Below are 27,179 nucleotides of genomic sequence, written 5' to 3' on the forward strand. Positions count from 1 at the left end.
AAAGGACCGCCGCCCTATGACAGAAGCTCTGGGACAGGTGATCGTTCTCGAATTGTCACTCTCTGTTTGGACAGGTGCGCTGATCTACTGTGGATTGATTGTCTAACAAGGTGTCACATGTCCCTGCCCTTGAATGAGGTCCGGGACTGCTGGGAACGCTGACATGAGTTTGTAAAAATAAAATAAAATAAAAAACATCTTGGTAAAATCAAAGACTCTTTACAGCAAATGACAACAAAGTATATAGACCTAGCTGTAAACAACAACCAAAAAAACTGTTCCAGGGGAAAAACAACCCAATGCCTCAAAGAAAACAACAATATTCTCTCTATATGAAAAGATTTCCCATCTACAGTATTTCCCATCTCCGGGCTCCTGTATCATCATTCTCAGTGGCTGAGGTACATTATAAGGAGAGTGGGGGCCGTGTGAATTATTCAGTCGGCTGTCTGATCACGGCGCTGTTAGTGTCTCTGGGTATCAAAGCCAGGGAAGATGACACAGAGAAAGTTGCAGGCACAAAGCTTCTCCAGTCCACTTCTTTAACTTGTCTCTCCTCACGCCTGTCTCTCCTCACGCCTGTCTCTCCTCGCCGCGCCCGTCTCTCCTCAACGCCTGTCTCTCCTCACGCCGGTCTCTCCTCGCGCCTGTCTCTCCTCGCGCCTGTCTCTCCTCGCGCCTGTCTCTCCTCTCGCCCGTCTCTCCTTATACCTCTCTCTCCTCGCACCTGACTCTCCTCATGCCTCTCTCCTCTCACCGTCTCTCCTCATGCCTGTCTCTCCTCTCACCCATCTCTCCTCTCACCTGTCTCTCCTCTCACCTGTCTCTCCTCATGCCTGTCTCTCCTCTCACCTCTCTCCTCACGCCTGTCTCTGCTTACACCTGTCTCTCCTCCTCACACATGTCTATCCTCACACCTGTCTCTCCTCACACCCGTCTCTCCTCCTCACACTTGTCTCTCCTCACCCATCTCTCCCCACTTGTCTCTCCTCACACCCGTCTTGCCTCACCTGTCTCTCCTCACATCTCTCCTCGCTTTCTCTCTCTCACACTCTCTCTCTCCCTTTGATCAATGTTCGACTGAGACGTTGTATGTTTGGATGCTGTTGATGTGAAGTCTGTATGAACAGTCTGTCTGTGATTTGAGGACTTCTCCTGCACTGGTTTGTGTCTTTTGTGTGGATCTGCAGCGTTTATGTTTTTAAGCTGCACCTGAATTGCTCTGCGGGGTCAATAAAGATTTATCGAACCGTATTGAATTGCATACTCCATACCTGCAGCCGAGTGATAACTATCACTGTCCAGGCAGATACTGGAGCTGCTGTGTGTGTGTGTGTGTGTGTGTGTGTGTGTGTGTGAGTGTGTGTGTGTGTGTGTGTGTGTGTGTGTGTGTGTGTGTGTGTGTGTGTGTGTGGGGGGGGGGGGGGAGTCGGGGGGTGAGTTGCTGGCAGTGCAGCTCTAGATGGAGGTTTTGCAGCATCTCTTCTTAGTGGAAGTGGTCCAGGAAGGCCTGCCGGCGCTGGGGAGCTCACCCAGGCGTGTGCCAGCCAGTCGGGCGTGAATCACCCGCCAGACACGCTGTCGAGATTGGCAGCCATGTGCCCTGACGTCATCGCCCAGGTGCCAGACCTCCATTGATCCCGGAGTGACAGTGAGGCCCTGAACGTCACCCGATATCCAACAACAATCACAGAAAGGTTACCTAAGGACACATTCTGTCAACAAGCAGTATGTCAACCTCAGTGATATGCCATATGTCCCTAGTGGCTCTCATTTTAGGTCGAACATTCTTTCTAAGTGTCGCACACAAGCTAGAGGGCACGCAGCCACGCAATAACCTGTTCTGTTGGTCCTCTAGCTAACAAACAATGTAGAGTGAAACAGCAGAGGCTCCGGAAAACACAATCCACATCCACATCCAACAGAATTCCTTTTTGGTTTTTTTAGGACATGACCAATGCTGATATCCAGAGAAGTGTTTTTCCTCTTGTGACCCTCAGATCCGATTTGACCAATCACAGATCAATATCGAGGTGCAAAAAGTGCATCGTCCCGGATGAGGTACAAGCCATTACAGCTGTACGGGGGACGTCGACACTCACGAGATGTAAAGCACTTAGACATCGCTGTTCATCACGATTGTGTCAAACCACTCGTATATTTCCACCGAGGCAAAGCCATTCTGAAGCTCTCTCAGTTCAGCTTCACAGAACATTTGCTAGATGTGTGATGGAACAGGGTCGCTATCTTTTAGTCAGCACTATGGAAAGGGTTTTTGCTGAGAGTGCTATGCAGTCTGCCAGTTACCACGTGCCGGTCTGGGCTGGGTTCAACAACACCCCAATCAAAAACAAAATCCGACGGCTGAGGAGGTTCGCCATGGACTCCAGCGTTCCGAATTGCATACTACCCTACTATATAGTATGCCAAAACAGGATGTAGTATGTCCCAATACATAGTATGCCTTAGCAGTATGGCAAAAATACCAGGATGTCCTACTACATCCGGTCGTATTTCGCAGTATGCAAGCCAGCAGGCTTTTCTGGCTATTCCTGTGCGCAGCGGAAATGTGCGTCACATGTGCGAGTTGTGACAGCTGTAGATGAATGTTGTGTTATGGACAGCGACGGATGGGGGCAAATTTAAAGGTGCAATGTTATGACAAGGTAGTATGTCCCAATTGGATGCCTACTGCTTGCAAAGTATGTTCTTTCTAAGGGCAGCTGTAGTAGGTACTGGTAGTAAGAAGTAGAAGTATGCGATTCGGAACGCAGCCCAGGATCATCCTGACTGGTGGTGTCTCCCGGTACGGCAGCTGCACCGCCCTCACCGACCGCAAAGCTCTGCAGAGGGTGGTCAGATCAGCACGGCGCATCACCGTGACCGAGCTGCCAGCCACCAGGACGTCTACAGCCCTCTCTGACCCCAGCCGACCCCAGTCACAACCTGCTCACACTCCTACCATCTGTTATTCCGGTACAGGAAGCGGTACAGGAACAACAGGTTCAGGGACAGCTGTTACCTGCAAGCCACCAGACTCTTAAAACCACTGACTCTAAGACTGACACGCCCACCGTGCATTTAGGTGCACACACGCACAGCACCTTAAAAATGGTCACTTCTGCCATTTTAATTTATCTACATTGATGTTGCACTGCATACCTGTTTTTACTCTATTTTATTATATTTTATTATATTCTATGCCCTATTGCCTTATTTTATTTTACGCAAAGATTTTCATTACTGATAACGACGTTGCATTGTTATTGAGTATATGACAATAAACTTGAAACATGATAACATTTATTGCATTTGTTCTGTTTCCTGGCAGGAATCCGAGGGTAACAGTTCAGGAGATATGCAGTCTATCAGAGCTCTGAGGACAGTGCAGCACATACTGTATATAGAGCCCCCTCCCCCTCTGCCACCGAAGCTCTGCAACTTTGGCTCCCAAATGAGAGTGAATCTTTCCTCTGCGATCATTTGGGCAGGGCTGCATCGTTATTCCTGTCAGGGCCCCTTTAGGTCCACGGCTCACTGATCTGCTCTGTCAAGACAGTAAACCATCTGGAACAGCGGTGGCCATCATCTCTCCTTGCCCAGGATGCAGCAGGATGGCCCTCAGCTAGACAGCTTTGCAGCGGGTATTTCAGAATACATAAACATTGACGGGGGGAAATAAATTGGTTGTCTTCTTTTGTTTGCCATGGATGGATGCCTTACACAAACACAATCTAATATTGAACGTCAGTGCAGACAGAGCTGATGAGATTCTTGAAATTTCAAATTGCAATTATTATGATGATATTAATATTAATCAAACCAGGCGGTAAAGCAATGACTTAAATCTCTCCTCTTCTCCCAAAGCACCCCTAGATAACCGATCGGAGATTCCTGTCTTACGAGGCTCTGGACTGTGTCCCTGAGGTGATTCTGGTTCGGAGCTGGGGTCAAACAGCTCTCTTCCCCGTTCCTGGACACTGGTCAGCCACGGTTAGAGGATCTGTCTGAAGAACACCGAACCATAAAGGGAGATGGTGAAGAACCTACTAATATTCCTCATCCTAGTTATAGGAGCGTTTGAGTATGCAGTCTAAGGGCTCCGAAACTACAGCTAAAACACGCCGAAGACTCTGTATTAGTAATAGAACAAAAACATGAATTTATCACATCTTAAATTAGTTAAATCCATTACAAGATTTAGATCCTACCCAGATAGTGAGCGGATGTGTAATAATTCTGGGCCATATATGGGCCGGAACTAAGCCACAAGGGCCAGATCTGGTCTGTATATGGCCCAGATCATTGGGATGGGAGATTAGAGAGAGAGAGACTATGAGGAGAGAGAAAGAGGGACTCTGAGGAGAGAGAAAGAGGGACTATGAGGAGAGAGCCCAATGAAGAAGAAGAGTGGGAGAGGAAGAGCAGTAGAAGAAAAGAGGAAAAAGAACCAGAACAATGATCTACACTCCTCTTTTATACCCAACAATCAGCTGTTAGAATTCAAACTCAGCGTTGTGAGCATAACCAATCAGACCACACCTTTTAATCTTTATGACACCATTGCAGGGAAAACAGTGGCTAATTGGACGTCAGAGACTCAAGTATTTTGCATATGAGACAGCGGAAGCAGGGTATCTCCCAGCTTACAGAAGCAATACACATTTATGGATCTAGTGTTTTGTGTACTTAATTCACGCAGTCTTAGGGAAGAGTAATTGGAAACAGAAAAGGGCAGCTTAATTAGACAACATGCAGTAAAGATTTTGTGACACCCTAACACTATGTAAATGTAAAAATAAAGACCACATTAGCATTTCACACAGCCCAGCTCATTATAGTTAATAATGCACCACAACTGTCGATTCAGCCCAAGGAATCATGCACCATGTAATACACTCTACACTCAGGTGGGGAAGCAGCAGCCTAGTAACTGCTATCCACAGCCCCAGACCGGGCATAAAGATGAGCTCTGTGTGCCTGGGACCCCACAGAGATCTCCGGTCGCACTACTGACACAGACAGGCAGGGAAATGTTTGATCTGCGGTCTCGGACCTCTAACCGTTCCCCGGGCGCTGCGGGAGGACGGCCCTAATCCCCTCTCTGTGTGTGTGTGTGTGTTCATCCAGTGGTAGAGACTGCAGGGCTGGACCTAAGGGACATTTGAAGAACCAGCAAGGTGTGATGCACAGTGGAGCTCGCTCTCTGCCACGCGTCGGGGGAAATGAGGTGGGAAAACATGTATGATGTGAGCGGATACTGTTGTAAACAACTAAAAAGGGCAGACTTGGAGGTCCGTGCTCCCTACAGGTGTGCTGGTGAGACAGTTCACAGACCGTTCTGATCTCCCTTGAAGGTGTGACTTTAGAATTCTAAATCAAGGAAAGAGCTTAGATGAAAAGAGGCACAGGGCAGAATTCAAAAAGTAAAAATTTTATTAAGCAAAAACTCACTCAAACTCACTCAAAGCAGACCAATGTTTCAGGTTATTCTAGTATTTACATGTATATAGTAAGACTACTGACAGTGACGGATGTTCAGATATGAGCCAGCCGAGATTCAAGATACAAAACTCACATTGGAGAGACCGTTTGGTAATAAATCAGTTGAATAATATACTCAGTCAGCATCAGAAAAACAGAATTTGTCTTTAAACATAAATATCATTCAATATCCACAGCTTTCTTTCCCAAATATAAATATAGTATCATTTTCAACAATGCCTCAACAACACTATTTGTCCATAAATTTGGAAGTGCATGAGCAGAGTGTGCCCCACAGGTACAGCCATTCACAATAACATTGCTCACATTTATAGTCATTCAACTGAAGGAGTGTGTGGTGAGAAACTGAAGGTTGGTTCACATTCCCAAACTATTTCACATTAGTGATTAACAGAGGAGCTGCAAGTAATAAGGCTCATAATTCAGTGCTGAGGCAATTAGAAATGGGCAAATAAAACAGAACACATAAAAGTCACCAAAGTCAATGGAAGGAACATTTTCCTGAACATATGCACATATTGAGGGCCTATCAAAGGATGGATTGATTCAGTGGTTTAACTTTTCACATAATCAATATGCTACATTGGTTAACCAAAACATTTAACAAAAGTATCCGCTTAATCAAAATACACGCGTTAACATTTGCTGAACACTGCCACGCAGGAGGAGTGGTTTGTCATATTCCTGAGTTTCCAAACAATTAAATCCTCCATTAATACAAATTCTCACACTCAGATAAGCAAAACTATACAATGTGCAAAGCAATCATTTTGTATATAAGTACAAATTAGAAAACTGGCAGAGCAAACAGATCTCCCAAAACATATTCTGAGACCAAGCAATAGTGTAAAATCTAATATTGAGTCGTCAAAAATCTGACCTTGTAAGACATAATGTACCATGCTTTTAAACACACAACATCAGCCCTCAACTCCTTACAGATATAGTATGTCCTCTGTCTGAGCACATTCTGAAACATAATACATTAGATTGTATCAGTAAGGGCCTGATGTTCTCCTCTGGATACGGAGGCACTTCTCCTGGAGGGTTGGGGGCAGGAGAGGGGGCAGGAGAGGGGGCAGGAGAGGGGGCAGGAGAGGGGGCAGGAGAGGGGGCAGGACAGGGGGCAGGACAGGGGGCAGGAGAGGGGGCAGGAGAGGGGGCAGGAGAGGGGGCAGGACAGGGGGCAGGGATAGGGGGCAGGAGAGGGGGCAGGACAGGGGGCAGGACAGGGGGCAGGACAGGGGGCAGGACAGGGGGCAGGAGAGGGGGCAGGACAGGGGGCAGGACAGGGGGCAGGACAGGGGGCAGGAGAGGGGGCAGGACAGGGGGCAGGACAGGGGGCAGGACAGGGGGCAGGGATAGGAGGCAGGATAGGAGGCAGGACAGGGGGCAGGACAGGGGGCAGGACAGGGGGCAGGACAGGGGGCAGGACAGGGGGCAGGAGAGGGGGCAGGAGAGGGGGCAGGAGAGGGGGCAGGAGAGGGGGCAGGACAGGGGGCAGGACAGGGGGCAGGAGAGGGGGCAGGACAGGATAGGGGGCAGGAGAGGGGGCAGGACAGGGGGCAGGACAGGATAGGGGGCAGGACAGGGGGCAGGACAGGGGGCAGGACAGGGGGCAGGACAGGGGGCAGGACAGGGGGCAGGAGAGGGGGCAGGACAGGGGGCAGGACAGGGGGCAGGACAGGGGGCAGGACAGGGGGCAGGGATAGGAGGCAGGACAGGGGGCAGGAGAGGGGGCAGGAGAGGGGGCAGGAGAGGGGGCAGGAGAGGGGGCAGGAGAGGGGGCAGGAGAGGGGCAGGACAGGGGGCAGGAGAGGGGGCAGGAGAGGGGGCAGGAGAGGGGGCAGGAGAGGGGGCAGGACAGGGGGCAGGACAGGGGGCAGGACAGGGGGCAGGACAGGGGGCAGGAGAGGGGCTCTATCTGGAGTTGTAGTCAGGGGAGAAGAGGCGCAGTTTGGGGCTGTTCTTTGGGTCTGGGCTCATCTGGCTGAAGGAAGTGGAAACGGGAGAGAAACCTGCATCGGAGGAGGAACGACGACAGGAACATCGCGGTTAACGAACGGACGGCATGCCCCGCGTTGAACTAAACGTAAACAAACACAGACAACAAACAAAACACACAAACAAATTCCAAATGGTGTACCTGAGGGCGTCCTCTGAATGAAGGATGGGTGGTGGGCATGCTCCCTGGGAGAAAAGGCTGCATGGCACACTGCGCACAAGAACAAACAAGAATAAATCATAAACAATAAACACAAACATCCCCACGTCACACTGCATACAAGAACAAATAATAAACAAACAAACAAAAACGTCAACATGCCACACTGCACACAGGAACAGAAACATCAACCAAAAAGCGCCCTCCGTAGCCTCACGCTAAATAGTTCCACAAGTCAAAACTCACTGATGACGACGACGGCCGTGCCCGCCAGCAGGGCGAACAGCGTGAAGAACATCATCTGGTAGGAGTCGATGACGTCCTGCAGGAAGTGGCCGCCCTCCACGCCAACGACGGGAGCAGCAGCTGGCAAGACACAGAGATGGATGAGATAAAGGCTTTGGACAGCTGGATCCCTTTGCTTGCTCACTCCATCTCTCTCTCACACACACACACACACACACACGCGCGCGCACAGAGACGCGGGGGAGTGTCTGACCTTGCGTGCCGCCGCCGGGGTCGGCCAGGTGGACGAGGGACACGGTGACGACGAGGGTCTGGCCGGAGGCGGGGCTAGCGACGGAGACGGAGGCGGAGGCGGCGGCCTGGGGGTCGACGGCGCTGACCGTGTACGTGGCGCGGCTGGGGAAGTCCGCCGACGTCTCCTTCTCCTGGACGCCGATGGACGGGGAGCTGGACGCCACCTGGTCCGGCGGGAGGGGGGGGGAGAGAGGAGGAGGGGACAGGCGAGTGTGAGTCACAAATGGTTCCCCCCCCCCCCCCTTGCAAATGAGCGGACGGGGGAGAGGACGCTGACCTCCAGGGTGGACAGCACGGCTGCGGGGGCGTAGACGGTGAACTCCGCCGAGGGCCGCTGGCCGGTGAGGAGCAGCTCCGCCTGATCGCAGTAGAAACCCGCCTCGATGGGCAGCCTGGCGCTGACCTGCTCCCCGGAGAACGCGCTGCCCTCCACGCCGGCCCGCACCAGCAGGCTGGTCATGGACATGCTCAGCATCCTGGTCTGGTGGTCAGTCAGGGGCCGCAGGGTCAGAGAACACACATAGAGCCCTGGGGTGGGAGAGAGAGAGAGAGGGAGGGAGGGGGAGAGAGAGAGAGAGAGAGAGAGAGAGAGAGAGAGAGGGGGGGGGGGGGTGGGGAGAGAGAGGGGGAGAGGTAGAGAGGGGGAGAGGGAGAGAGGGGGAGAGGGAGAGAGGGGGATGGGGGGGAGAGAGTTTTTTGATTTGATTTATTTGACAAAAGCAATTACAATCAGTATATATAAAACATACAGTATGTCTGCAATGTCAGGGATAAAAGCGAAAAGTCCAAGACTTATTTCCATCGCTGTCCCTGATGTACGAGGAGTCCAAGTGGAGACCGGCATCAGCTTAAAGTGCTTCGAGCAATTGTACTATATAGAAAAACAATAAAATACAATACAAGTGCAAAAATGCAAATAATATAAATACAACAAAGTGAGTTACTCATGGAACCAGAGTAATGTAACATCCACACTCATGTTACATCATCGGAAACATAGCTTATACAGGAAGGTCTCTAAGAGAGAGAGGGAGAGAGAGAGAGAGAGAGAGAGAGAGAGAGGGAGAGAGAGAGGGAGAGAGAGAGAGGGGGGGGGGAGAGAGAGAGGGGGGGGAAAGAGAGAGGGGGGGGGGGGGGAGAGGGGGAGAGGGATAGAGATAGGAGATAGAGAGAGAGGGAGAGAGAGAGAGAGGGAGAGAGAGAGAGGGGGGGAGAGGGAGAGTGGGTGAGAGAGCGAGAGAGGGGGAGAGAGATAGAGAGATAGGAGATAGAGAGAGAGGGAGAGAGAGAAAGAGAGGGAGAGAGAGAGAGAGAGAGTGGGAGAGAGAGCGAGAGGGAGAGAGATAGGAGATAGAGAGATAGAGACAGAGACAGAGACAGAGACAGAGACAGAGACAGAGAGAGAGAGAGAGAGAGAGAGAGAGAGAGAGAGGGAGAGAGATAGGAGATAGAGAGAGAGACAGAGAGAGAGAGAGAGAGAGAGAGAGAGAGAAAGAGAGGGAGAGAGAGAGAGAGAGAGAGAGTGGGAGAGAGAGCGAGGGAGAGAGATAGGAGAGAGAGAGAGAGAGAGAGAGAGAGAGAGAGAGAGAGAGAGAGGGAGCGAGAGAGACATAATTACATACCATTATCCTGAGTCAATACAGAATGTAGCATGTGGGTGTGAGTCACAGCGCACACTCAGAACAGGTTTGACAAATTGCTTTTCGCGCTGACGAAAAGTTGCCCTGAATCCAAATCTCGGACTATGTAGCTATATAGTTGCAAACTCTCGTTCGCTACTCTTTTCTGCCAGGTGCAAAAAAAAATTGTTATTTAAAAAATTAAATAGTCCTTCCACAAGCGCCTATCAGAGTCCCAGCGGGCTGCTGTCTGCTGGTTCAAAACCACCTGCGGTTCCCCCTAAGAGATAAGCCAGGAGGCGCGGAGGCCCAAGCTCCCAAACACAATTAGGCCTCTGCTATCAAGTGTGGGGGGGAGGATTCTCTCTTCCATACATCATCCAGACACCTTTTATGGCCCATGCTAAATTCATTTTCATGAGGCTTGCAGGTATTGATTATTTACTCGTCAACGGTGTTCCCCCAGCCCTGGCTTGAGCGGTGTGCACACACACACACACACGTACACACACACACACACATCACCTCATCAGGGCTCTCACCTGCTCCTTGGCATGCGCTAACTCGCTTTATATTGAGTGCTTTATAACCGGTGTCTAATGATGGGAATGTCAGACCACATTTAAGCGAAGGTCACAGGGAGTAGGCCCAGCACACACACTCACACACACACACTCACTCACTCACTCACTCACTCACACACTCACACACTCACACACTCACACACTCACACACTCACACACTCACACACTCACACACTCACACACACACTGACACACACACACTGACACACACTGACACACACTGACACACACTGACACACACTGACACGGGTGGAAAGCGAGGACTGAGCTCGTTCTGTCATGTGAGCCGTCGGCCATGTTTCACTGCCGGCAGGCGCCGCCTTTCGGCGTGTTTCGGGAGCGCCGCGGGACTCACCGGCGCCGGGGTCGAAGCTGGTGTGCGCGAGGAAGACGTCGCGGGCGGGGAAGTCCACGGCGTCGCTGGTGAAGCTCAGACGGCAACTGACGGAGGTCTCTGGGTGGAGCTCGGCGATGGCGTCCGTCTGGGCGGAGGAACAGGCGCCTGCGAGGACAAAAAAAAAAAAAAAAAAAAAAAACGGTTCTCAAACCGGCGCTGGCGAGACACAAACGTTACCGTCAGTGAAACCAAAACGACCGTGTAGCCAAATGATAACCGTTACCGATGAGGTGGGTCCCTCTCTCTCTGGTGGTCAGCAGGACCCTGGTCTCCTTGTCGGCCTTCACCTCCGCCGCCGTAGCTGCTGTGACCGCCGTCCGCTTGGCCGCGCCCACCTCCACCTGCGCGCGGCGCCGGGACAGAGTCACACCTGTTAGAAAGCCCCCCCCTCGAACCCGTCTACGCCCCGTCAGAACAACCTCGGGTTGCTTTAACCGATTTTGTTTCTCCTTAACTGAGGAGCGAAAAAAACGGGAGATTTCTATTCTATTCTATTTCTAGATGCGTCGCCGCGGACAGCCGGTCGGTGTTGGAAACGATCGTCGCGTTAGGGGGACCGGTTCTGGGACCGGGGAGACGGCGAGCGGCTGGTCCAGATAGCGTGAAATGGTGACGTTGGGCCCGGGCCCGGTCCCTGTTAGCGCTAATTGGAGGGATGTTAATGTGAAGACGGGCCGAGCCGACGCTGGCAGCTGGGAGGAACAGACAGTGGCGCCCGCGGCGATGCAGTCAGAGCCGCTGGCTTGCTCTTAAGATGGCCGCCATCTGTTCCGCCTGGGAAGACGATCCACCCCGCAGGAGATGGAAGACTCGCACGCACACACACACACAGGCACGCACACACACACACACACACACACACGCACGTAGGCACGCGCACAACCTACACAGCCAGGATCAGCCACTGATGATGGGGTACATCATAATCGCCTCCTGAGACAGAGATGGACTGCGCGACGGCGCCCTCGGGCTCGCCGTGATGAGACGGGCGCCGCGCCGCGGGATGGCTTCTGTCTCTCCGGGGAAATACGGTTGTCGTGTAATAAGGACCGTGGCATTTACCTCGTTCCTCGAGAGAGCATTAATCATCTGTCTAACGTCACCGGTACAGCGCACGTGTGTGTGTGTGCGCGTTAGTGGAGCACTGCAGCTCCCGTGGGAGGCTGTTACCTCTCTGTAGGTCCTCAGGTAGCCGGGGATCTCATAGTAGACCGTCACGGTGCCCGAGTCTCTGGCCACGGCCGCGCCCGTCGTCGGCTCCACCTGCAGGACGCCGCTGGACGAGGAGCTCCAGGTGCCCGGGGCCCCTAAGAGGGACGGAATATCGTCATCCTGTCTGGTGGGGGACGCCGGCTAAGTTCGGGGGTCGACCGCTCTCTGACGTCTTCGCTTCACAGATCGTTTTATCGAGTCAAATTCTATTCCTCCTCTTATCGGCTGGCGTGCTTCTCTTAATCTGGAGCAGAAGCAGGAACTGGCGTGCGGCGGTATTCACAGGTTCTCGACAGAAAAGTCTTGTCTGATAAGGAGAGTCGAATCCATCCCCAGGCTGACAGCGTCCACCCCCTACACCTCGTCTCACATCTCGCATTCGGCTCCCCCCCTTCAAATACCCCCTAGCCAAAACCAACACATAAACACCTTCACACCCTCAGCGATTGCGCTGCTAAATTCCGATAGCAAAATGTAAAACCAGCTCGTCTACTCAAACACGCTTGTTGAAGAGTGTTTGTTTTTTTTAGTTTAGCTCTGTTGTTTAATCTGTGTGTTGTGATGGTCTGTTTGTGGGTTTTACTGCTGCAAAATAATTGCCCCACTGGGGGATGAGGTGCAAATAAAGTTTTACTGCTACTACTAAACTAAAGATGGAGCTGCTCCTCTCACCGTCTGGGCCGAGGATCTGGGCGCTGAAGCAGACCACGTCTCCCACCACCAGCCTGTGGGCCTCCCGGGGATGGACGGCGTGCCTCACGGGCAGCGCCAGGTAGTCGGCCACGCCCACTTGCTCCCGGTCGCGCACCGCCAGCAGGGTGAGGCCCACGTTGAGGGTGCGCACCGTCAGGGTGTTGTTACCGGGCCCCCGGCCCAGCTGGACAAGGTCGTCCCTGCGCAGGGACGGACAAGGCTGTTACACGGGCGGCTAGCGTGAATTTAGAACGCATCATGTTTAATTTAGGGCTGTCAACGTCAAAGTTTCAAGTTTATTATCATCTACTCAATAACAATGCAACAATGCAAAACAACTACAAAATAACAATCATTGATTGATTGATTGATTCATGAAAATCTTTGTCTCAGAGCCGACTCAACTTTGCGTGATAAAATAAGGCAAAAGGGCATAGAATATAATAAAAAAATATAATAAAATAGAGGTATGCAGTGCAACATCAATGTAGATAAATTAGTGGCAGAAGTGACCAAGATGCTCACGATTAATATGGCAACTTTGAAAGCGTTAAAAAGATTTAATTAAAATCTCAAATTAATCATATTACCAAAATTGACCCTGACTTCCTCCCGAGTGTTTACCAGGCTGAATTACTGAAAGGCGTGTGAGACGACGACACGTCGTTTGCGTTTCGCATACAGTACTTCAGCCAGGTAAACATTTGCTTTAACACTGGCTGAGCAGGTTGGTTGGATAACACACACACTCCGATTGCTCTAACAAGCCTGGCTCCAGCCCTGGAGTGTCAGGCTACTTGTCATGCAGAACACCACACATGTAGGATTTCATCTCCCCCAAAAATACAAGTAAATACCAGCACTTGGGATTAATCAGTCAATTATTGTGATTAACTCGATTACATTTTTTTGAATCGGTTGAAAGCCTTATTTTAATTGCATGGGGCAGTAGGTCAAAACCATTCTACGCAGACAATAACACACTGTCATGAAAGAGTTTGAAGAAATGTTGTTTTTAAGGAAGTCTTGAGGATTAACATTTTTTAATATAGTCTGGGTTGTATATTTAGAGAATTGCAACAGTACCAGCTTTACATTACATCAGTCAATTAGCAGACGCTTTTTATCCAAAGCGTCTTAACTGCATTTAACGTGGGTACAGTAGTCGGTGTACTCGTCAGAACAAGTGCTCCTTTCTAAACGGTTTCTGACGAGTAGTAGCAGTACCATTACAACTATTGCACTGCTAACCTCCAGTCAAAACCCTGTAATTGCCCTCTGGAGGTGTGTGATCGATCTGTGACCATGAATGAGAGGACGGGTCCCTTGAGGCCCCTCAGGGGCCCATCACAGCCCAGTCATCTTATCCCCCCCCCCCCCCCCCACTTCCCGACTCTCCCCTCTCCTCCTGTGAGAGGGCCTGTCAGCGCCGTGAGAACCAAGTAGCAGAATCAATCTAATGTGCTGGCGGAGGGTGTCACCGGTCGCCGGGGCAACACCTACCCGCTCCACTTCTCCCATTAATTTAGCTCGCTCAGGTGGAAACGACTACGCCTGAGATGAGGAGGAGGAGGAGGAGGAGGAGGAGCGGCCCTGCAAATTAATGAGGTGCACCCCGAGCTACGCCGGCTGCTTCTAAGCCCTCGGCGGCCAGCTTGTCCGCTGCGGACAGATGTACCGCCGCCGTACGGAGATCTACGCGCTCACGCCGGGAGTAACGCGGCCCCTCGCGTCCGCAGACAGAGGTTCGGAGGTCGCGGGGGAGAGGCGGTTCCTGTCGGATGCGCGTACATAACTTGTAACGGGTCAATATCGTGACAAATACCGCACGCGGCGCATTCAAATGAAGTTCTGAAATCGATGCCGCGTGGCAGGGATCACCATTTACAATGTCTGCCCGGCTCCGAGGATGACTAGACAGCCTGGGGGGGATGAGTGCGTTCTGAGGGACTCGGTTCAATCTCCCCTTCCCGCCCGGGGCGGAGGGGTTAGAGAGTGTCGGCGGCCCTCCTCTGGGGGGGGGGCGGAGAGTGAGAGGGGCGTTCGCTCCGGCGGGGCTGAGGGAGACTGCGTAAACAGCACCTAGGAAAAGAGCGCCTGGCGCTCCCGTCACAGCCGGCAACGACTAGATAACAGCCCGGCCGGCGGCTTTGGGAGTGCCGGCTCGGGAACGTCGAAGTGCGAGTAAAAACACCTGAGCCGTTTATCGCCGAGCCCTCCGCGTTTCCTCGTTTATCACAAAGCCCTCCACAGGGGACGGGGACGGGGGGATTTTTAACTTGAAGCCCCTTCTGGACACTAGGGCTGTAGGATTGTATCGATACAACGATGCATCGCGGTACGTAGTCTCGCGATACTGTATCGATCTTTTTATTTTATTTTTTATTTACATTTTTAAATCCAGTTTAAAAAGCATATTCTACAATATTAAGTTAAAAAAGCATACATATAAATAATTTTGAAAAACCATAAATACTACAATGTTGACAGTTTAAAAAGCATGGATATCAAATGTAAAATATTTATTAGCTAGCTCTCTGTCCAGTCATTGAGTTTGAGTTATCTATATAGTGCATTTGAGCCATTCAGTTTTCAGTCTTGAACACTTAAAATCTTTCAGTAAATGATGTGTGTATCGCAATACGTATCGTATCGTATCGAATCGTGACCTGTGTATCGTGATGCGTATCGTATCGCGAAAACCAAGATGATATACAGCCCTACTGGACACCCCCCCCTCCTCCCACCCACCCCACCCACCCCCCGGAACATTCTCCGCCGGCGTCTTGGCGTACCTGTTGGTGGCGAAGGCGAGGAGGGTGTTGGAGGTGTGCAGCTGCTCGCCGGTGCTGGCGTGGGCGTGGACGGTGAAGGTGAGCGCCAGGCCCAGAGGGATGGCGGACGGCGCCTCCCTGCCGACGCCGCGGAGGGCGGGGCTTGTGCTGAAGCGCAGGTAGGACACGGGGGCGACCTGCGGGGCGGCACCGCGGAGAGATGGTCAGTCCTCAGACCGCCCTCCCCGAAAAAAAGGAGAGGTGTCATTTCAAGGCCACCCCTCCAACCTGGACAGTGATGATAATGATGACAACTGACCTTGACGGTGATGACGAGGGTCTGGTTGACGCCGAAGGTCTCCTGCGACGTGACCAGCAGGGAGGAGGAGCCGGCGAGGGGGCCGGACGACAGCAGGCCCTCGTCGTCCACCTGGGCGACCGCGGTCTGGTCGGGGCAGTGCAGCACGCGGTACGAGAGCGCGCCCACGCCGTCCCTGTAGAGACGCACACGCGCACACACACACGCGCACACACGCACACACAGTTAATTCCTGACCGTCATATCGCCACTGGGATTGGTTTTTGTCACACCGTGTGGCCGATGTCTCCTAAAACACTTGACGCGATCCGGAGGTTTGACAGCCTCGTGAGCAACGCGTGACGGGGGCGTGTCCACGCCGCGTGCGCGTCCCACGCACCCCTCTGTTACCTGTTAGTCTGCAGTCTGAGCACAGAGTTGGGGGCCATTAGGATCTCCTCCGCCTCCACTTCCGGGTTAAGCATGTGCAGCTTGTCGTAAACCTGGATTGACGACAGGACACGGAAAACTTCAAAACTTAGAGGTTTTTAATCGCCCTCCGTTTAGGGTTTTAGCGACAGGAGAGACTCATTCGGTTTGAAGCCGGGTGCGTTCCGTTCGTCGGAGACTAATCAACCCTCTCGTCGTCATACAAAGTCTAAAGAGACTTTAGTGATCCAGCGATTCAGCTTGAATGCTGTTCCGCCAATCTGTTCCGTGTTTATCTTATCTGCGCGCTGTTTAAGCCCTGTAGTTTATAGTGTGCCAGGCTGGGGTATACGAGGACGAGAAGAGGTCCATAAACACACAACTATAAATCCTTTACCACACACACACCCACACACCAGGCCCTGCAGCAGTACCGAGTCCTGGTTTGACCTCAGGGGGAGAGGGAGCCTAGTGAGCCGGAGGAGGAGGGGGGGGGGGGGGGGGGGGACGCTACGGGGGGGGGCTACCTGAATCTGGAGCTCGTCGGTGAGCTCTCGGAGGTCTCCCTCCAGCTGGCCGGCCGCGGGGTCCGTTGCCCTCAGCGCCACCTTCAGACCGGTGCGGCCTCTGCTCCTCCCGGTGGCGCTCATGGCGAAGTTGTGCTCCGGCTCGAGGTGCACGCCGGCCTGGAAGAGAGACGGGAGGGGAGGGTGTTACGACGGCGCAGATGACGGGGGGAGCCCTATTCACCCCCCCGTGTTGTCGGACGAGCGTATTTCGTTCACCTTGATTCGGTCAATCTGATAAAACGGGATCAAGCCGACAGCGGGAGCTAAATAGTCACGCCTTATCGGCGTGATCTGTGATTGCCGGCCAGGCTCGCCGCGGGACCCGCTCTCCTCAAAGGCGGGGCGGCCCGCGGGCGCCGTTCCTACCTCCGCGTGGCGTGATTGGAGCTCCAGGATGTCTCTCTTGCTGGTGGACCAATGGAAGGTGAGGCCGGGCAGGGCGTTGCCGAAGGAGAAGGGGGTGTGGCTGCTGGTCAGTCCCATCACGTACACGGGCATCTGGGCAGAGGGGACGGGAGAGGTCAGCGCGGTGGACGTGATTTTTACCCGTGACGTGACTCTTTGCGGGGGGGGCGCCGGGTACCTGGGTGCCGGTCTTCATTCTCGTGATGGGGGCCCGGATCCGAATGGCCCTCAGCTGCACCACCTCCACCTCCACTTCATCCTGGATGAAGACAAGAAGGATGACAGGATGACAGACTGACAGGATGACAGACTGACAGGACTCGCGTCCGACAGTGTTTCGCCTGTCGAGGATGAGGTACAGTATGGTGTACAGTACGTTACCTGAGAGACGACGACCAGTTTGCCGGTCTCGGCGTCCACCGCCTGCACCAGGCCCGTCACCGTCACGTTGCCCACGGCGATGCCCCTGATGTGACCAATCAGGTTAACGGAGGCGATCTTCTCATTGGCCATGGAGAAGATGATGTTGGACTGGGGCTGGGGGCCGCCCTCCGAGGTGATCTACAAGTGGGTGGGAGGGAGAGAGAGGGAGAGAGAGGGAGAGAGAGGAGGGATAGAGAGGAGGGATAGAGAGGAGGGATAGAGAGGGAGGACAGAGAGAGAGGGAGAGGGGAGAGAGAGAGGGAGGGATGGAGAGGGAGAGAGAGGGAGGGAGGAGAGAGAGGGATGGAGAGGGAGAGGGAGAGAGAGGGAGGGATGAGAGGGAGGTAGAGAGGAGGGAGAGGGGAGAGAGAGAGGGAGGGATGCGGAGAGAGAGAGAAAGGGAGGGAGAGGGACAGAGGGAGAGAGAGAGGGAGGGATGGAGAGAGAGAGAGGGAGGGAGGGAGAGAGAGAGAGAGGGAGGGAGGGAGAGGGGGGAGAGAGAGAGAGAGAGATATAGAGAGAGGGAGGGAGACAGAGACATAAATATGGCAGACTATCAGTTGCACATGACTGCTCCAGAGGACACTGACAGTTTCTTCATTAAGTCTAGTCAACGTGGGGTCTCGGAGTGATTGGCTGAGAGCAGTTATCCTTGGGAAGTTACACAGTAAACACTAGAGAGAGGCTGATACCAAATCAAAATGGTATTCAGCAGACGCCATTAATCATCTCAAAAGCTGCAACAATTAGCTGGAAAGGGATTCTTAACAGAAGATAAGATGGAAGGTAAAGCAGGCAGGGTGAATGTGTGAGAGCGTTTTTAATCGTGTTCCCAGAATGAGGTTCCCCGGGCTGGGGACTCGGTGTTATCAGTAGAACGGCAAGAACGCCAGAGGCCGAGACTTCCCCCGCGGGAATCCGTTAGCACAAGGATCTTAAGCAGTCCCCACCTGCATCATGGCTCCTATTATCAAGGTCATTTTCCTGGGGATGAGTTTGAACGGTGGAAACACCTGGGACCAAAGAAAATGGCTATCAGGACACAAGAACTTTTGACGCAAGAACTTCGGACAAATCGTACATTTTGAGAGTGATCAGGTGACGAGCTCGTACCTCTATCTGCTGGGGGGAAGATGCGATTTTGCGTCCATTTTGGTCGAGTAAAACGGCGGACAGCGTGGTCTGACCGATGGACAGGCCTTTGACCAGGAAGATGGCGGTGTCTTTCTCCGAGGGCTCAGACAGTGCTCTGAGGGGAACAAAATGGAACTTGTGAGTCAGCGAAACGCGGTGCTTTGCACTGTCGCCTCACAGAAAGAAGGTCCTGGGTTCGATTCCTGCGTGGACTATCTCCCGGGCCTTTCTGTGGGGAGTTTGTAGGTTCTCCCTGTGCTCACTCTGGTTCCCTCCACATAGAACCCTAATATAAAAATAATAAAAACATGCAGAAGACGGATGCTTCAGTCCTGTCTCTGACCAGGACTTGGGACTGAGCACTTGGTCTTGATCCCCGGGCGCCACTGACGTAGCTGCCCACTGCTCCTGGCTGCCCCTGGAGGACGACAGCTTGGATGGGTGAAATGCGAGGATTAATTCCACTGCGACCGCTGAAAATGCACGTGTGTGTGTGTGTGTGTGTGTGTGTGTGTGTGTGTGTGGGTGCGTTGCGTATTCTGTGTGGCCGCTCACTCGTGCGTGAATAATTGCCGTGCGGCCAATAAACGAGCTTCGAGTTCCTGCAATTACCCCATTATCACCATTACTATGGATTCCACACATGATGTAATTATGAACTTACTGCAGAGACAGTATGGAAGACGCTGCCTTCAGTTTCAGGTTCATGAAGCGGAAATATTTCGCTGGGAAGGGCTTCTTGTCGTCGTCCAGGACTCTGACGTGAGCTCTCACTGATTTTCCAATCTCCACCTTCAAAAAGCAGGACATGGTGACTGACAACTCGCACACACCGTAACCAAGGCCTTTCTGTTAGAGGACGAAGCAAAGCTGAGCTACAGAGCTGTAATCTTTAACACAGCAGTGCCATGGTCTTTTTAATCATTCAGGCATGTGAGACAGCATGCTTTTTTCTGTACCATTTACTAATAAACCATGTTTTTATTTATCTTTTCTTAGCACTGGGTGAGACGTTTGCTAAATCAAAAGGACTTTGTGAGGAATGTGTAGAGGGAGATGACAGGGACCACACGTCCCCCCCCCCCCACACGCCCCCCCCCAGGCCGGTTCTGGGACCCGGGAGAACCAGGGACGAGGGGGTGGGGGGAGGGGGGGTTCTGGAACCCGGGAGAACCAGGTACGAGGGGGGGGGGGGGGGGGAGGATGGAGGATGCCCTCTGGTCACTGACCTTGTCCACCACTCGGACGTAGACCTCCAGGATATCGGAGACGTGGACGGCGGCCTTGGCGGGGGCGGGGAAGGCCAGGCACAGGTCGTGAACCATGACCTCCACCACTCCCGGCTGGACAGGCACCACCTGGAGAGCCGTGCGAAGGTGGACGTGAAGGGTTTCATAGAGCTTCAAATCAATTCCAGCCACGTCGCATACTGCGTCTTACAGTGTTGGTACAGCAGGATATATACGGCAGCTATGGCTGCCAGAAAACCAGTGCTTTTGTCTTTGTGAGCAACTGAGTTTCCTCCTCACCTCTGCGGTACTCTTGGCCTCCTGGAACACCACGTCGGCTATTCCTCCTACGCTGGCGTTGACATAGAAATACCCAGAACCCTCTCTGAGAGAGAGGTCCGCCTGAAGGGCGCGCCGCGTCAGGCGTCAACAATGATGAAAGAGGCAAGAGGGAGGAAGCAGAGACAGAAACACAAGCTGAGGTTCATCAAAAATGAAACGCATCAATATATCATTGCGTCAACGTTGGCGTGCTGCTTTTCCCATGTTGTGGGCAAGAAGCTCCAAATGTGTGCAAGGAATCAAAATGATCAAAGTGAACCTCTAACGGCAGTCACATGTCCTAATCCTCTAAGTCGGCTCATGTGTCAACATCTCTCCCCCACGCCTGCCACGCCTCTGCCCACACATCCCACAGGACTAGCCAATCAGGGGCCGGGGGGGGCGGAGGAGGACAGGAGGAGCACAGATTGGGGATACAAAGGGCAAACATCACTTTTGACAAGCTGAGGTAGAGATGTGTTTTCAGATCTGTTGGCTGAAGCACCTTCTCATCTACCTCTTTCTGAATAGAATAGACTAGACTAGAATTCGCCTTATTCACCTGCAATATTGGTCAGTCTGACGTAATGAGGGGTGCGGATGCAGAAGTGCCCGTTGACTTCAATGTTAAAAGTTTGCTGTAAAAACCACTTCAAGAACCGAAATAGTCAAAATAACAGGCTGAATACACTATCGGGGTTACAAACTCATCATAACCAGACTCCGATTGTTTTTCACTGCCGTTGTTTTCGCGTTTGGAAATACATCGGAGTGAATGCAGCTGACGGCTAACTATGGCTCATTCACCTCCATGTATTTCCAAACGCGAAAACAACAGCAGTGAAAAACAATCGGAGTCTGGTAAGGATGAGTTTGTTACCCCGATAGTGTATTCAACCTGTTATTTTGACTATTTCGGTTCTTGAAGTGGTGTTTTTACAGCGAAATTTTTAACATTGAAGTCAACGGGCACTTCCGCATCCGCACCCCAGACTGACCAATATGGCTGCCAGGTGAATAAGGCGAATAGAAAGTTTATTGGCCATGTGTAACAAGTACGGGTACATTGGAATTCTTGTCCTCACAGTATCTTATCGGACTGATCAGTTCCTCGTTCCAGCTCTAGTGTGTAGAACAACAGTGCGTGGTAGCGTGTAGCACAGTTGTTGTGTACAGTACCAGATAGTGCTCTCTAAGGGCGTGACCCGCACTGGGGGCAGAGACGCCGAGCGCATCCGTAAAGGTCGTACCCGCACATCCCGGTGGTTGTAGATGGTGATGACCTCGGGGCTGACCGCCACGTCTTCCACCAGCAGCAGCTCCAGGGTGGCGGAGACAGGGGTCAAGGGGTCGTGCTGAAAGGGATAGGGGGGAGGAGACGGAAACCGTGGTTACGCACGTAAACGTTCTGCCCCCCCGTCTGTCGGCGCGCTCTCTGGGGGGGTGCGGTGGATATCTCGGCACAAAAAAAAAAGCTCCGTGCTGGGCGACTACGCCGAGGCCCGGGAGGAAACGCTTTCATCTAACAACGGCTCCGCTTCTCTGAAGAGCGGCTTTCGGCTGCTCGTTTGGTTGCTATGGCGACCCCTTAGCCGTGACGGGGGGGGGACAGGAGGGAAGAGCGGGGTTTATTTTCTGCGGTGTACTGACTCGTTCGCCACATCCGTTTCCTGTCAGTCGCTAGGGGAGGAAGTCGATGTCGCCCCTTACCGGCCGGAGAACCTTTGCGGCCTCCAGGTGGGTCGCCTGGTAACCCACAGCCGTCGCTGTGATGGCGGCGCTGCCCGACTGATGGTGGACGAGAACCGTCTGGCGACCTGTCGGACCAGAGGAGAATAACGCTTATTATATCGATGTCATATAATCCGTCTCGTCGACATTCATGAATCCGCTGGCGACGACGGTCATACTCATACCGTGGAGTTTCATCTGCTTGTTGACGTCCTCTTGCAGGCCCAGTTCCATAGGCATGGCGGGCTCGATACTGGCCAGGGACACTTTGGTCGAATCCCAAACCATACTCAGAGAGCTGAAGTTGTCGAACCTCCTCCCTTGCTGGTCGAACGCCGCCAGGTCCAGCGCGGGGTTGCGGTAATTCGACACGGGCACCTGGGGGAGGAGAAAAAGAAAAAAAAAATGGCACGACGCGCGTTAGTCGTGAAAGAGTTAACGGCGAAGGGGACGAATCCACATCCGGACCGCCGCAACGTTGGGTCGCTCACCACTTGTTTGTTCTGCTGCAGCAGCGGGCAGCCCAGGTCCAGCAGGGGGCCGGGGTAGACCGGGGCCAGGGTGAGGCGGGAGGGAGGGGCGCACGCCAACGTCACCGCCGCCGGCTCCACGGCAGGATAGGGATTGGTCAGGCTGGGCTGGTTCCCAACTGTCACCGACAAGACCTTGTGACATTGATGACGCGCACGAGAGCAAAGACACAGTTAAAGGGATGTAAAGGTCCATAAACAGGACACACTATTCCTTAGAGCAGTGTTTCCCAAAGACCCATGTGTGAGTCACAGGAGATTTTATTTGGGTCGCCAAATAAATATATTTCTTTCTTTCTTTTGATCCACATGAGGGAGCTTGTTGGTTTTCTCCGCGGCCGGCTCCCTCGTTTCGGTGTCTGGTCTATTTTTCCACGAGCGATAGGCTCTGTGCACCAGCTTCACTACTTCCTGAAAGTCACTTGGCTTCTTTATTTCCTGTCCAATATGATTGGATTAAGTGATTAATCAGGTGTGCGCTGGGTCTTCCGCACACCTGATTAATCACTTAAGCCAATCATATATGACAGGAAATAAAGATGCCAAGTGACTTTCAGGAAGTAGTGGAGCTGGTGCACAGAGCCTATTGTGTGTGAATAAACGTGTGAATAAAGTGCAGATTTATTTGGTCTCATTTATAAAGTATTTAACATGTATTATTGAAAACATATACACATGCATGAAACAAAATTGTGATTTATCAAACAAAGTTCAGGGTTACCGATTCAAGATAGAATGTTGAAATGACAGTAAAAATGGGCAGGAACGTTCATTTAGACACAAATTGGCTCTTCTCCCGACTTGTAAATAAGTGAACTGGGTCCCCAGACAAAAAGTTTGGGAAACACTTCCTTAGAGGGCCAAACGCCATCAGCCCCCTGGCGGACGGCGATCTCTCACCTGCTCTCCCAGCGCCCTGCAGGTGGCCCTGACCCAGTGTCGGCCGAAGCTCCGGGATGACGGTCCGGTCAGCTCCAGGCTCGCGCCGCCCTCGTCCTCCGCCTTCAGGTTCCGGAAGAACTTGGAGGGCTCTAGGACCCAGGGCTTTGGGCCGCCCTCGAACAGCATGTCCTTAGACGAGCCCAGCGTCACCAGGGCCACGGACACAGGGTCCACGGGCTACGCCACGGCAACAGACAAAACAGGTTGGATTTGAAATTTTTCCAATGTGCAAAAAAAAAAAATTAAATAATTACTTATTTTTTTATTTGATTTTAATATTAATCAGAGGCCTCCCTTTAGATCCCTGGGGTTAGTATGACAAACGCATTCTGCACTTCAAGTCACGCATGTGCTGACTTGAGGCAAATTACAAGCCATGGAGAAGACATGACAAAATGATGCATGCATGCAAGATTAAGGGGGGGCCCCATCTCCTTAATGCGGCATGGCTGCTGTACAGATCCTACATCCCGACAGCCGTGCTGACGTCTATTACATTATGGAGAGCAGCGCTGGAGCTGAACCAGAGACAGAGAGGAGACGGATCAGGGCAGGGAGCAACACGAGGGCCCTAATTAAAAACGCCCAGAACGCCAGAAACCAGGACAGCGGAATTTAACACCAGCTGATCGTTGCACTTCTGCACTGATTGCGGCGAGTAAAGGTGTACAGGGCGCGTGCGTGTGTGTGTCCCACAGCGGTGCTGATTAACAGAAAGGCTAATTGCCGTGCTGGGCAGAGCAGGGCGAGTGACAGTGATTGCTGGTCAGATTTCCGATGCTGTCCAACAGAGCCCAGGTGGGAAACGCTGTAATATCAGATGGGTACATTAGAAGTGTGAAAGCATTTACATCATCACAATCCAAAACCTAATTATGGTCTAAAAAAAAAAAAAAAACACCCAGATGATCTCTGTCACTGTCCGCATGTGAGCCCGCTGGAGACCCGGCTCCTGTCCAGGCCCGGTCAGGCCCGGTCAGGCCCGGTCAGGTCAGGTGAGGTGAGGTCAGGTGAGGTCAGGTCAGGACTCACTCTTAGAGGCAGGTAGGCAGCCACGGTGATCTTGGCGCTGAGGTGGACGTTGCCGTGGGTGTAGCTGACGGTCAGGGCGGTGTACCCGGGGGCCAGGGCCCGGGCCCTCACCCCGCTACAGTGGTCCTGTCCTGGAGCCAGACGCCCTGGAAACACACACACACACACCCAGCACAACAGAACACACACACACACACACACACAGAACAGAACACACACACCCACACAACAGAATACACACACACACCCACACAACAGAATACACACACACAACCAACACAAACACACACACACAACCAACACAACACAACAAACACACACATGTTCAAACTAGAGTCCACTGGTTCTACTGCAGACTCTCTTAGCCAAAATAAACACACAGCCGACAGTCATAAGTATTTCATATACCATCTATCATTCCCAGTCCTAGTGATCAAATTTACTACCCTAACCCTTACTACGAATCTTCTGACCAAAAGCTCTTCGAGGGAAATAAAAGATTAGATTGGCAATCTGAAAGTGACATAAAAGACTAGAGGAAAGCTTCTCTGAGGGGGAATTTTGAAAAGGTTCTGCCCTCAGGATAAGGTCAGGTTAAGAAATCTTTATTGTCCCACTAGGGGAAATTGGTTGGAACGAACCATTTTTATCATTAGATGAGCGTGCACAAACGATGCCTGTATGGACCCAAAGCTCCAACCCCCCGGCCCCCAACTCCCAGCCCATGACCCCGCCCCCCAACTCCCAGCCCATGACCCCGCCCTCCAACTCCCAGCCCAAGACCCCGCCCCCCAACTCCCAGCCCATGACCCCGCCCTCCAACTCCCAGCCCAACACCCCGCCCCCCAACTCCCAGCCCAACACCCAGCGCCCAACTCCCAGCCCAAGACCCCGCCCCCCAACTCCCAGCCCAACCCCCCGGCCCCCAACTCCCAGCCCAACACCCCGGCCCCCAACTCCCAGCCCAACACCCCGTCCCCCAACTCCCAGCCCATGACCCCGCCCTCCAACTCCCAGCCCAACACCCCGCCCCCCAACTCCCAGCCCAACACCCCGCCCCCCAACTCCCAGCCCAACCCCCCGGCCCCCAACTCCCAGCCCAACACCCCGGCCCCCAACTCCCAGCCCAACACCCCGTCCCCCAACTCCCAGTCCAACACCCCGCCCCCCAACTCCCAGCCCAACACCCCGGCCCCCAACTCCCAGCCCAAGACCCCACCCCCCAACTCCCAGTCCAACACCCCGCCCCCCAACTCCCAGTCCAACACCGCGCCCCCCAACTCCCAGTCCAACCCCCCGCCCCCCACCTCCCAGCCCAACACCCCGCCCCCCAACTCCCAGTCCAACCCCCCGCCCCCCAACTCCCAGCCCAAGACCCCGGCCCCCAACTCCCAGTCCAACCCCCCGTCCCCCAACTCCCAGTCCAACCCCCCGTCCCCCAACTCCCAGTCCAACCCCCCGTCCCCCAACTCCCAGCCCAACACCCCGTCCCCCAACTCCCAGCCCAACACCCCGGTCCCCAACTCCCAGCCCAACACTCCGCCCCCGCAGCTGCCAGTCTCACCCTCCAGCAGCTGGAAGACACCCTGGTTCTCCTCCTCCACCTGCAGGTCAAAGTGGGAGCAGTCGCTCAGGGTGACCCTGTCCCCCACTGCCTCGCCCCCCTGCTGGCTCCCCTCCGCCAGCACACCAAAGATCCGGAGGGGCAGCTCCAGAACCAGGCCCACCCTGGCCTCCACCGGACAGGGGAAGAAGTCCATCCCCACAGGCTCAACCACATAGACCTGGGTGGGAGGGGGGAGAGATGGATCACAAGATGGAAGGTTGCACGGCTAGAGTTCAATGATTCATTTTCTGCAGCTGTAAGAGTTCTAGATATCCGAGCCTGCCGGCCGTGAGACAAGGCTTTTCCATCTCTGTCGTTCTTTGTTTCAGTTCCGTTCTGCAGCTAGTCTGTAGTGCAGCTGCCTGTCTCACCTCCACGTGTCCGTAGTGCAGCTAACCTGTCTCACCTCCCTGTGTCCGTAGTGCAGCTGCCTCTCTCACCTCCATGTGTCTGTAGTGCAGCTGCCTGTCTCACCCCCATGTGTTTGGAGTGCAGCTACCTGTCTCACCCCCATGTGTCTGTAGTGCAGCTGCCTGTCTCACCTCCATGTGTCTGGAGTGCAGCTGCCTGTCTCACCCCCATGTGTCTGGAGTGCAGCTACCTGTCTCACCCCCATGTGTCCGTAGTGCAGCTGCCTGTCTCACCCCCATGTATCCGTAGTGCAGCGACCTGTCTCACCTCCATGTGTCTGTAGTGCAGCTGCCTGTCTCACCTCCATGTGTCCGTAGTGCAGCTACCTGTCTCACCTCCATGTGTCTGTAATGCAGCTGCCTGTCTCACCTCCATGTGTCCGTAGTGCAGCTGCCTGTCTCACCTCCATGTGTCCGTAGTGCAGCTGCCTGTCTCACCTCCATGTGTCCGTAGTGCAGGGGGTTGCGCACATCGTGGGCGTACACCGCGCTGACGCCGATGTCGCGGACGGTCGTCATCACCCCCGTCACCGTCACCGTGGCGACGGCCAGGTTGGACGAGGACCAGGTGAAGTTCCCGCTGCCTCCCGACGCCTGGAACAACAGCACGGGCGGGGTCAATATTTACACTG

The 27,179-nt window shown here is 53.3% G+C and overlaps 1 protein-coding gene across 1 annotated transcript in view; it reads right to left on the reverse strand.

Moving 5' to 3' along the window:
* Window positions 1-7,398: 7,398 nt before the first annotated feature.
* nup210 (nucleoporin 210) overlaps window positions 7,399-27,179 on the reverse strand; it is a gene marked incomplete at its 5' end in the record, with an annotated part of 29,132 nt that continues 9,351 nt past the window's right edge. Inside the window, 29 exons of the mRNA XM_084445251.1 lie at window positions 7,399-7,523; window positions 7,652-7,720; window positions 7,916-8,035; window positions 8,169-8,373; window positions 8,487-8,737; window positions 10,768-10,914; window positions 11,033-11,150; window positions 11,980-12,116; window positions 12,694-12,914; window positions 15,510-15,685; window positions 15,808-15,982; window positions 16,198-16,289; window positions 16,743-16,901; window positions 17,151-17,282; window positions 17,368-17,448; window positions 17,571-17,750; window positions 18,563-18,625; window positions 18,726-18,861; window positions 19,411-19,538; window positions 19,976-20,104; window positions 20,276-20,377; window positions 21,547-21,651; window positions 22,007-22,113; window positions 22,213-22,405; window positions 22,519-22,692; window positions 23,458-23,676; window positions 24,532-24,677; window positions 26,096-26,315; window positions 26,986-27,141. Coding sequence (XP_084301377.1) covers window positions 7,426-7,523; window positions 7,652-7,720; window positions 7,916-8,035; window positions 8,169-8,373; window positions 8,487-8,737; window positions 10,768-10,914; window positions 11,033-11,150; window positions 11,980-12,116; window positions 12,694-12,914; window positions 15,510-15,685; window positions 15,808-15,982; window positions 16,198-16,289; window positions 16,743-16,901; window positions 17,151-17,282; window positions 17,368-17,448; window positions 17,571-17,750; window positions 18,563-18,625; window positions 18,726-18,861; window positions 19,411-19,538; window positions 19,976-20,104; window positions 20,276-20,377; window positions 21,547-21,651; window positions 22,007-22,113; window positions 22,213-22,405; window positions 22,519-22,692; window positions 23,458-23,676; window positions 24,532-24,677; window positions 26,096-26,315; window positions 26,986-27,141 — 4,239 coding nt within the window. The 3' untranslated portion in view covers window positions 7,399-7,425. The remainder of the gene's footprint in view (window positions 7,524-7,651; window positions 7,721-7,915; window positions 8,036-8,168; window positions 8,374-8,486; window positions 8,738-10,767; window positions 10,915-11,032; window positions 11,151-11,979; window positions 12,117-12,693; window positions 12,915-15,509; window positions 15,686-15,807; window positions 15,983-16,197; window positions 16,290-16,742; window positions 16,902-17,150; window positions 17,283-17,367; window positions 17,449-17,570; window positions 17,751-18,562; window positions 18,626-18,725; window positions 18,862-19,410; window positions 19,539-19,975; window positions 20,105-20,275; window positions 20,378-21,546; window positions 21,652-22,006; window positions 22,114-22,212; window positions 22,406-22,518; window positions 22,693-23,457; window positions 23,677-24,531; window positions 24,678-26,095; window positions 26,316-26,985; window positions 27,142-27,179) is intronic.

The sequence above is a fragment of the Borostomias antarcticus genome (assembly GCF_949987555.1).
Source record: "Borostomias antarcticus genome assembly, chromosome: 11".
NCBI lineage: Eukaryota > Metazoa > Chordata > Actinopteri > Stomiiformes > Stomiidae > Borostomias > Borostomias antarcticus.